Consider the following 11333-nt stretch of genomic DNA (forward strand, 5'->3'; position numbering starts at 1 on the left):
CCCGGCCCGCGCCGGCTCGGCCCTCCCCGCCGCTCCGGGCCGCCCCCCGCGCTCTCGGCTCCCTCAGCGCGGCCTCGGGCGCGATCCGGCCCCGGCGCTGCCCCCCAGACACCCCGGGGCATCCCCCGGCGCCGGGAGAAGGGACACCGGGGAGGCAGCCGGCGAGGTAGAGGCGACAGAGGGTCCCTCGTGGAATCACAGTGTGTCCTGAGCTGGAAGGGAGCCGCGAGTCATCGAGTCCAACTCCGCGGTGCAAACCCGCTGCCCGGGAGGTGTTGGTGGGACCAGCCCCTTGCAGGACCCCCGGAGCAGATCGCTCCAGAGAGTCACTGAAACAGCCACCAGGCTGGCACTGCGGGAGGGAGTGAGCAGGGACAAGGCAGGGAAGTGCTTCGGTAGAAGGCTGAACCGAGGCTGGATGTGCAGGGACATCGGGGCGACCATGCAAGGCTGATCTGCAGCGCGTGGGCTGGAAGACATTCCCTGGGATGCAGCAGGAACGGGGCATTTGGGGCACTGTGTTGGAGCGTGGCAGCAAAGACCGACGTGGTCACAGCGGCAAACAGCACGGTGGCACACATTCTGACTGTTCCCCTTGCACACACAGCAATCACCAGCCACCACCCCTGCTCACCCACCACCCAGGACCGACTGTGTACCCTCCTAAGCCCAAGCAGCCACTCTGTGCAGCCCTGTCTTCTGACCTACACCCCCAAATCCTTCCATCCCTTCCTAAACACACACCATTCACTAAAACCTGCTCCCAGCCCTGCTCACAGGCTGAATCCCCAGAAGGACATGAAGGGAGAAGGGAACCAGAGGTAGGATGCTCCAAGAGCGAGACCTCTGCAGAGGTAAAGCAATGCAGAGGTATCCAGTGAGCAGGGATAGATGCCATGGTGTGTTCCTGCACGTCTTCACACCGTGAGCCATGCTCCAGCCTCACTGTGGGGACAGATGTTGGGATGTGGCTGTCAGGGTGCTTGCTGCTGGGAGGGGAGGATGGCTGGGGACAGAAGCTTCTCATGCTGACCTCCTTCCTTCCAGCCCTGTGCAGGAGGAGAATGGGGATGGGGCTGCCATGGAACTGAGCCTCCTGTGCCAGCCTGGCACAGCACATGCCCAACACATGCCCAGGGAACCCACCAGGTCCCAGGTTTGCCGAGTTCTTAAGCACACTCCTGCCCAAGGAACCCAGACAGATCCCCTGGGTCCAAATGGACACCAAGGAGCTTCCTCCCTAGGGAGAAGACAGCCGTAGCACACACTGGAAATTTCAAAGCATAGGGAATGCAAGACACAAAAGGCATCAGCAGGGGAAAAAAGCATCTGCCAGAAACAGAGTGATCACCAGGCATTGTTTGAGGTCTAGCAGCAGACCTCAGTCCCGGCAGATGGGGATGATGAGGTTGTTATTAAAATGCAGAAAAGACAGAGATTCTCAATAAATCTGCCTGTCCAGCATTTGGAAGGAAGCAGGATGCAGGGCTGATGGCACAGAGATTGAGAGCACTTCCACCCTCTGTCAGTAACCAAGGAGGATGTTCAGCAACATCTGTCGGAGATGGCTCTTGTTAAATCCTCAGGCCTGGAAAACACACGCTCAGTGTCTCCAGAGAGAGAACCGAGGAGGGATCAAGCTTGTAGTGCTGTTTGTTTTTTTTAAATACTACCATACCAGAGGAATTGCAGAGGTTTTTCCTTCCCATCCGGTCCTGGCACATCCCTCACATCCCTCCCTCCTTGGAGAGGCAGCTGTGCCAAGGCCATGCTGGGATTCAATGAGGGCCTGTGGTCTGACCTCACGAAGGATCCAGCACCTCCTCACCATTTGCTGGGCCTGTTTCTCTTCCAAACTGGCACCTGGCCCAACATTGCCCTGTTCTCTGATCTGTGCCCCATGGGGCATCACCTTCTCACCTCAGGCTTCAGCAGAGCTAGGAGGGGCATCAAGATCCCTGGTCCCAGCTGAGCCCTCACATTTGAGCTTCCCTTGGATATTGGTTACCCCTGGGCAAAAGTACCCAGGCAGCAGGGCATCAGGTGGTGAGAACTCATCTGACGTGGGAGCCCCCTTGGGAGACTCCTTTGTGCTTGGGGACCTTTAAGGAATCTCCAGGAGTCCAAATGAGCTCCTTATGCCCCGCATGGCTTGGCACAGGCACGAGCTGCTCATATTTTTTCCGCAGTCACGACGAGACCCTGGTGACATCCCTCCACTCGCAGTGGTTCAGGTTTGAAGGAGCAGTGACAGATTTTTGCATTCACACCATCAAAGCCAGGCTCCATCTGCAGCTCGTGCTGCAGCTGATGCTGCTCCAATCCCAACTGTTTACACGCTCCATATCTGATGCACACTGGGACCCAGGTCTGATGCCTGCATGGTAAAGACTGCCCCCGATACCACAAGGGTGACCACAATGCCTCTCTGCCTGTGAGTCATTGCAGCTCACCGTGACAGATGGCTGTCACAGCATCGCGGGTGTAGGGACTGGTGGGGCACAGGGGCAGGACTGGCAGACAGGAGAGGATCACGGAGCACACACTGCACCACTCGTGTGCCAGACTCCACATTTCAGCTGCTCTCTTGCACGGCTGTGGTGGGAAGCCCCCCCGGGTGGGATGTGCGGCCCTGGCACTGCCCACAGCCCATGGAGCCCCCAGGAAGGAGGGAAGGACAGTGATGGAGCCACTCACACACAGTCGTCAGGTGGGAAGAGAACAACCCATGGCTGCAGAGAAGTGATTTGTGGCTCACTCTGATGGACCACTGGACTAGGGGAGGCAGAAGGCCTTCTGCAGTGGTCTTCAAGGACACAGGGATGGCCCTCTGCACTGGGAGCTCTGCTCCACCTCTGAAGGGTCCAGAAGCTCTTCGCTGAGATCTCTGGGCTAGTTCTCACAGCATGGCCCTTCTTCTCACCAAAGGCAGCAGTAGCTGCTTGCCTGGGTAAATCCAGGCAGGTCGGAGCACGCACCAGGAAGAAAAAGCCAGGCAATGTCTTCCAGGCTCCTGCCAGCCCAGCAGAGAGCTGTGTGTGTCCTCAGCCCTCGTCTGTCCCCCTGGGCTCAGGGAGCTGCTTTGACTGAACCCTGGGTGCTTCTGCTGCTCACCCACAGCTGGGGACAGGAGCCCTGTTTGTTAGCCAGGCCAAGAACAGGAGGCAGGACCTTCCCTGGGTTTCGGAGGGCTCATGCCACATCATCCTGGTAAACCACCTCCTCCAGTTTAACCCCGGGTGGTGTGGGCACAGCCCAGCATCCCCCAGGCAGCAGCTTCCGGTGACTCAGAGGAGAAGGTCTCTGCTCCTGCACACTCCCGGATGACTCACCTCCAGGTAATGTGGGGGCTGAATCTGACACTTGCCAGCGTGTCACTTGAGTCAGGCACTGGGTTGGCTGCTTCCCCTGATGCCAGCATCTCCCCTGACTTGCCAGGGAGGCCTACAGCTCCTTGAATCTCCAGGTGTTTCTTCCACAGCTTCAAATAAAAGCCATTCCTAGGAGCTTTGAAATGTCTGTTGGTGACTGCAGCTCCTTCCCTTCCCAGGAGCACCCCACATACACCCCGATGTCAGCACAGCAGGGACCAGGAGAATCTCACATCTGCCAGGTGAGACCCCAACTTCCCTCAAGGTCTGGGTACAGCAGGAGACGCAAGGACTAGAAGGTGGCAACTGTGACACCAGAAATGCTTCCTGGCAGCGAGGGAGTTCCAGACTGATAAATGACACATCTGTTCTCTGCAAATGAACAAAAATTGGCACACGAAGGAGGAAACTGGCATCGTTAGGGGACAGATGGATAAATATGACATAGTGGGGAAGAGTCGACACGGCTCTCTTGCAGCGAATTTCTTTTTTCAAAAGCTAGTGGCTTTCTTGGAAAAAACCAGCAGGCCCCTGAGGGTGATCCAGCAGAGAGAGGTTCCTGCATTTCCACACGCAGGTCCTTTGATGAGATGAGGTCAGTGGCAAAATCTGCAATAATATTGAATTAATCTGGATACTGCAGATGAATGCTAAGAATTGCAGGAGGACTTTGAGAGGCTGAGCAACTTGGCAATAAAACAAGACAAAAGCCAGGGTCAGGGAAGTGACACACATGGGGAAACCAAGCCCAGGCTCATGTCTAACGTGATGGGCTCTGGGACTGGGAGATCTGACAGTCTGTGAAACTGTCCCCTCAGCACTCAGCAGAGGTCAAAACTGCAAAACTCTCCGTCAAGCTGATAGGAAGGGTGAGGAAAAAGGAGAAATGGCATCAGAGTTGCCACTGTTCCCTGGTCAGTCCCAGCCTGTGTGTGATCCTTGTTCCCCCTTCCCTAGTATACAGTGAAGCTGGAAAATGTGCAGAGAAAGATGACAGGATGATCCAAGGCCTCTGCACATGGGGCACGTGAAGAGCCAGGGATCTTTGGCATGGAAAAGAGACAGCTGGGGTCACAAGACAGAGATCTGCATGGCTGGGGGAGTTGGGGAGAGACAGGAATATCAGGGATAACACAAGGAGGAGACAGTGCACAGCAGCTCTCCTTGCTGGGGGCCACTGCAGATGCTACATGGTTTAGGAACAAGACCAGACAAATCCACAGAAAAAAATCCATAAATACAAACGCATACTAAATACAAGGACTGGCACAAGGAGCCTTGTGAGTATTTAGAGGCAGGGATTGTGTCCATGGGAAGTGTAGCAACACATTTGCACCAGGAGGCCGTCAAAGCCTGGGCAAGATACGCTCAAAGCATGTGCTTTTACCAAATGGGGCAAATTCCTGCAGACACTTTTTGCAGCTCCTCAACCTTTCTGTCAAAAACAATCATTATGCATTTGATGGTGTAATGGAGGCCATGCTAATTGACCAAAAGAAGAGGTGACAACTCGCTGGAAGACATCTGCCAGCTCAGAGCCAGACCCATCGGTCGTCGCCTCAGCCACGCCGAGCCCGGTCCCTGACTCTGTCCTCAGCGCTGACAGCCCTCTGCACATCACAACTGCTCCCTGATGCGATCCGTTATTTCATTAACACTTCAACGAGGTGTGGAGAGCTGTGGGGAGCTTCATTTCCACAAATCCAGGCGCAGCAACCCGGAGACAGGCCAGCAAGAGAGCTGGGTGACAGAAATGAGAGAAAAATTACTTCAGGACTGACACCCAGAGGGTAAAAAATGCTTCTTTTGCTGACAAATTCCAGGCTTGAGGGAAATTTCCCAACAGCCACCATGTAAACTCTTTGATGTTATTTTTTTTACTGCAAAATCATTTTGCGTGGGCTCAAGCCCCAGAGAGCTGAATTGTCCCTAGTCAGTGCCCATGGAGACAGGGGAACCAAGACACAGCATCTCCCCGCAGCTGCCTTCAGTATTTCCCCAGCAAAACCAGGATCATGGCAGGAAAACCTTATGACAGATGCTGTGGCAACAGCTCTATTATATCATGCAAATCACATGGCCTCATCCAGCCACCCTCTTCCACACTCTGCCCAGCCAGGCAGATGCTCTCAGGGCTCTAACCATAGCACAAATTTAATCCCTTTTTTGCTGGCCCTCCGTGGGGTTTTATTTGCTCCTACCAAGGGTTTTGACCCTGCAAGGGCACAGCAGTGTCCGAGTGGGATAAAATGCCTGAATTCCTCCTCTCAACGAACAAAGGAAGCAGGACCTGCTGGGAGAGCACAGATCTGAACTCGATAGCAAGTGGTAAAGTGGAATTGATTGGAGCCGCCTGCACTCATCGATCTGAGGCTGAGAAAACTAAGGAGCTGGAGCATTTGCAGCTCAATCAGAGCAACCTGCTCATGGGGGCCTGTGCTGTGGGGCTGGCAGGGGACCTGAGTGCCCCAGGAAAGTGTAAATGGTGGGTTTGATTAATCCAGCTGCAATGGCCGTGTTCACACAGCTGGGTCCTTCTCCAGACAGACTCACTGGCTTTACATTGCCTGTGGGGTGTGAACCACCCCTGGCATCCCCTTATATCTCTTAATAGGGCTGTCATCAGCCGTCAAGAAGATGGGCTCAGTGGACAAGAGCAAAACAGCAGCCATTCCTCCTATGGAGACAGGATCAATTGCTTTTGCCACCAGCCCAGTGTCTCTGAAAGGGCTGAGAGGCAGAAAATGAAGGTGAATTGGGAGAGGAGCTTAAGAGGTGCAGAAGTGAGGGCTGGCAGGCCGCCTGGCAGCACGCGGCTGCCTGTTTTCTGCCCACTCAGCAGCACAAAGCTGGGTTAAGAGGTGGCTGTGTGAAGGCCATAAATCCCTGCGGCAGGAGAAGGCTCCTGCTGTGCACAGACAAAGGCAGAGCGAGAGCTGGGCCTGGCAGCTGGAATCAGGCAGGGCACACAGGGACACACAGAAACATTTATCTAGGGCTGCAGGGTGGCTGGTTCTCCCCTGCAACACTTTTGTCATGTCCCATCTTCAGCTGGATGCTGGACACAATGAAAGGGCTCAAGAAGTTGCTCCAGATTCTGTGTTCCCTGGGGGTCAGACAGCACATACATTTTGGTGACTATTTTCTTTGATTTCTGAGCATTGGAGCCAGGCAAGGCGATCCCAAAACCTAGCAGAAAATCAGTCTGTTATAGCCTGTCTACTTTTACTCCCAGTCTTCTTACTGGCAGACTGGAAAATGTCCTCTGAGGTTCAGGGTTTAAAAGAACCGGGACCATCTCATGTGCTGTTGTGGGCTTATAAAGCCTCTGGAGAGCATCACAGCTGAACACTCACCTCAAGAAATGCTCAAGTCCTTCTCTTTTAGTCCTTGCTGCACATCTCATGAGCTAGAATCACAGAATGGTTTGGGTTGGAAGAGACCTCAAAGCTCATCTCGTTCCACCCCCTGTCATGGGCAGGGACACCTTCCACTAGACCAGGTTGCTCCAAGCCCCATCCAACCTGGCCTTGAACACTTCCAGGGATGGGGCAGCCACAGCTTCTCTAGGCAAGCTGTGCCAGGGCCTTACCACCCTCACAGCTAACAATTTCTTCCCAATATCCCATCTAACCCTGCCCTGTGTCAGTGGGAAGCCATTTCCCCCCGGCGTGTCCCTCCAGACCCTTGTCTGAAGTCTGTCTTCCAGCTCTCTTGGAGCCCCTTTAGGCACAGAAAGGGGCTTTAAGGTCTCCCTGGAGCCTTCTCTTCTCCAGGCTCCAGCTCTCTCAATCCTCCATCATAGCAGGTGCCCTTGTGCTCCAGCCCTCAGACCATCTTTGTGGCCCTAGGAGAAGATGGGGAGGTGGATGGTGGGGATAGGATGAGGTCAGGTTGCTTGCAATTGCCTCCCAGTTCAGGTGTGCTGCCCTTCACTCCCAAATCCCGCCTAAACCTTCACCTCCAAAATTATCCCATCTCCAGGACATTTCCCTGCTCTTGCTCCAGCATCCAGCTCTGACTCAGCAGAGAGGCATCCATCCTGCCTCCCTGGCATCAGCACTGCTCCTGGGGCTGCTTTGGGGATCCAGGATAAAAAGAGAAGGTGGTGGGGATCCTTCTGCCTCCCATCTGCCTCCTTGAGACCAGAAAAGGAGGCCAGGGGCTGCCCCAGTGAGGGAACAGCTGGAGGGGCAGAGCAGCCGAGACAGCTGTGCAGTGATGAATTGCTTATCCCTGTGCCAGCCACAGGATTTATGTTTGTGCCATGGGGTGGACACATCTGGGCCCAGCAGAACTCTCTGCCTGGCTGCACCAGTGTTTTGACATTGCAGGCACCTTTAAAATCCCACTGAATGCAACCCGCAGGCATCAGAGGGCTCAGAGAAAAGGCACTGATGGACAGAATAGGGTGGGAAGAGCAGAGGAGCCTGCCTGGAGCAGCCATTCTGCCTGGATGCTGAGCAGAGCCTGAAAAGGTCAGGTCACCCAGCAGACAGATGGGTCCTTCAATGTTCCCACAAGCTCATCCGTTTTCCTCCATGCTGTCTGAACACATCCTGGCAGGTTTGAACCATCCAGACAAAACCACATGGCAAAGGGCTGTTGAGGCCCTGACAACCTGGCACAATTTCCTTAGGAGTGGTCACATCCCAGTTCTTTTGGGGAGTTCTTCCAGGCTTATGGCCAGGAAGCTGTGAGTGGCAGCAGCTTCATCCCTTCTTCTCCTCCTCTGCACCTGCCAGGCCCCTCGGGACACTTTATGTCCATGTCCACCTGCACCTCCCATCTCCCTTCTGTGTTTGGCTGACTCCCCTGTATTGCTGCAGTGTTATCTCAGTCATGCCTGTTCCAGCAGTTGAGGTCATTGTAATTCTGTCATCTTCCTGCTTCCAGAAACATCTGCCAAGCAGCCAAAGCAGGAGCCCAGCTGGCTCCTCCCGGCCACCGAGGAATCCCCCAGTGCATCGCTGAGAGTTCTGCATCCCCACCAGCCATGGGCAGCATGTCTTGCCAGATCCACATCTCCACATTGTCCCACCATCTCCCGTGGGTCCCACCACAGCTGTTCTGACCCAACTCAGCAGTTGTCCAAGCCAGCATGGAGCTGGGCTTGTCCCTTCACCCTGGACACAGCCCAGCTCATGGTGTTGTGACAGCATGAAGGAAGGCACAAGGACCTTCCCCCTTCACAAGCTTATGCCCTGGGATTCGGAGGTTGCAGTGATCCCACCTCTACAGCTCAGCTACACCAGTCCTGCGGGTGTCTGGTGGTCTTATCTCTCTCCAAGGTGCAGCCAAGGAGACGATGACAGTGTCAAACTCTCCGGACATGGGAGGAGACACATATATGTCCTTCCAGTGTCACTGCATCCACTTTAGGTCCAGCATGAGGCCACAGACGGTGACAGGGCTGGCCACAGATGAGCAGCAGCAGTATCCCTGCATTCCCATGGGAGGCACAGACTGGGATCTTGGCAGGCAGATGAGGGAGGGAGAAGGGTGACACTGGGGCAGGAGGGCACCACGTGGACACCCAGGTCATCCAGAGAAAACACCAAAGAGCCCCTCCTCCACCACCTCCTGGTCAGCCACATTCGATGTGGAGAGCATCTCCCACTGCAAAGGCTCCCACCATTGCTGAGAGACCAGCATGCACACCACTGCCCACCAGTGCACACCAGCAAACTGCTGAGACAGGGTGGCATGGGCATAGACAAAGAGAGGACACAAAAGACTATTCTGTCTTTCTCCACCACCCTGAGCTCTTTTGGGCTGGATATGAGCAAGACAAGCTCAGGATGGCAGGAGCATTTACTTCATGGAGTAATCAAGGTGCACAGGGCCTTCCTCTGGTTTACCCCAAGCCTTAGGAAAGCTGTTTTAGCTTTAGGATTTGCCAGCTGCAGCAGATACCCAAGGATGGATGTGGTGCAGGGACATACCCCTGCCCAGCACAGCTGTAGAAGACCCCTGCCTCTCCCTGCACACCCCCCCCACGGGAGGTGCATGCGTACGACAAGCAATGAGCTCATGGCACACGCAGGAGCCGAGTTTTCTGTGACCAGCTCTTCTCAGGGGATGAATCATTCGGGCCATCCCAGCACCTTGAAGTGCTGCGATTGCTCTAAAAATATTTTCTGTCAAGAAATCCTTTTGATCCCAAGTGTTTGGAATTCTTTGTGTATCTGTGAAAATGAAAGAGCCTTTAATACTGGGAGCAGTGGGGAAAGCAGCGGCAGTGGTGAGGACAGGCATTAACTATTGATGTGTGTTTGAGCAGGGGGAACGAGGAGCCGCGGCACAGACTGATCCCTGCTGCTGTTTTCGGGACAAGGACCATTTCCTTAGTCCCTCTCTTCCTCTCCCGTCCCTTTGTGCCCCGTTAATCCTGTGGTCGGGAGAAACTTTACTCCCTGAGAAACACGCGGGGGGGTGAGAGGTGGGGTTACAGGGTGGGGAATGGGGTTGCCTGGGGACACAGTGAAGGCGGAGATGAGGGGTGGGATGAAGGGAAGGGTCGGGTAAGAGCTGGGGAGGGGTCAGAGTGAAAGCTAGAAGCAGGGTCAGGGTCAGAGTCAGAGCAGGGAGCAGGGCCAAGGGCAGCGGGTGAAGGTGAGGGAGTGAACGCCGCGGCTGAGGTGGAACCCGGGCCGACACCGGGGGCTGCGCCTGGGAGAGGCTGAAGGACGTCAGCGCACGGGGCCCAGCCCGGGCCGGGGATCGCGGGGGCGGGCGCAGGGCGGGGATCCCGCACCGGGCCCCTCACGGGCTCCCCCGGCCCCCGCGGGGCGGTTCCGGAGCGCGGCCCCGGCTCTGCCCCCGCGGGAGCACCAGGGGCGGGCACAGCCCGGCCCCGGCGCGCGTCACCGCCGGCAGCGCCAAGAGCCGCCGCGCCGCCCCGCCCGCCCAGAGCCCCGGTAGCGCGCCGTGATCGTATAGTGGTTAGTACTCTGCGTTGTGGCCGCAGCAACCTCGGTTCGAATCCGAGTCACGGCATCGCCCGGCGGTACCACGGCACACGGGCTCCTCTTTTGCCGCGGCTGCTTTGGCTCATTATCTAAATTTAATTTCATTATTATTTTACTATTTTTAAACTTTTATTTATTTATATTAATTCTTATCTGTTTATTTTTTATTTTTCCTTTTTTATTTTTATTTTGTATAATATTTCATTTTATATTTTTTATTCTATTTTTGAATTTATTTACTTTATTTATTATATTTACATTTCTTTCATGTCATCGAATTTTATTTTTAATTTAGTTTTTCTAATATATTTTACTTTTATATTTAATTTTATTTTATATTTTATATTATTTTTCCATTTAAGTATTTTGTTATTTTATTATATTTACTTTTATTTAATCTAATTTTTCATTTTATTCTTCTATTATATTTTACGACTATATTTTTCTATTACATTTTATTATATTTTTCTTAATTTAACTTTTAATTTAATCTTTATTTCAATTGTACTATTACTTTGTGTGTCTTTTCCTTTTTCTTTCCGTCTTATTTTGTTTTATTTTTAATATTAACTTCATTATTTTATGTATTATATCTCATTTAATGTTATTTTATTTAATTTTATGGCAGTTTATTTTTGTTTCCCGTCACTCCTCTCCCTCTCCCCGCGGAACCCCCGCGCTGGGCGGGTCCGGCCCCGCAGCCCCTCTGGGAGCCGGGAAAAAAGTGAAATACTGGCGCGACGTGAGCAGAAACCCCTGCGGGCTCAGGGGTCTGCGGGGGGCGTAAAATGACAAAAGCAGAGCCCGTGTGCCGTGGTACCGCCGGGCGATGCCGTGACTCGGATTCGAACCGAGGTTGCTGCGGCCACAACGCAGAGTACTAACCACTATACGATCACGGCGCGCTACCGGGGCTCTGGGCGGGCGGGGCGGCGCGGCGGCTCTTGGCGCTGCCGGCGGTGACGCGCGCCGGGGCCGGGCCGGGCCGGGC

At 54.1% G+C, this 11333-nt stretch overlaps 1 protein-coding gene and 2 non-coding genes across 3 annotated transcripts in view; 1 reads left to right on the forward strand and 2 right to left on the reverse strand.

The window, feature by feature from the left end:
- Positions 1–3421, reverse strand: part of SHF (Src homology 2 domain containing F) — a 26550-nt gene extending 23129 nt beyond the window's left edge. The window contains exon 1 of the mRNA XM_027698148.1: positions 3333–3421. Within this exon, the coding sequence (XP_027553949.1) occupies positions 3333–3421 (89 nt within the window). The remainder of the gene's footprint in view (positions 1–3332) is intronic.
- A 6877-nt stretch (positions 3422–10298) lies between these two features.
- On the forward strand, positions 10299–10370 carry TRNAH-GUG. Its single transcript has one exon. It is a non-coding gene; the product is annotated as a tRNA-His (tRNA).
- An 802-nt stretch (positions 10371–11172) lies between these two features.
- TRNAH-GUG lies at positions 11173–11244 on the reverse strand. Its single transcript has one exon. It is a non-coding gene; the product is annotated as a tRNA-His (tRNA).
- Positions 11245–11333: the final 89 nt, after the last annotated feature.

Source organism: Neopelma chrysocephalum, unplaced genomic scaffold, assembly GCF_003984885.1.
Source record: "Neopelma chrysocephalum unplaced genomic scaffold, ASM398488v2 Primary Assembly neopelma1_124, whole genome shotgun sequence".
NCBI classification, from domain to species: Eukaryota; Metazoa; Chordata; class Aves; order Passeriformes; family Pipridae; genus Neopelma; species Neopelma chrysocephalum.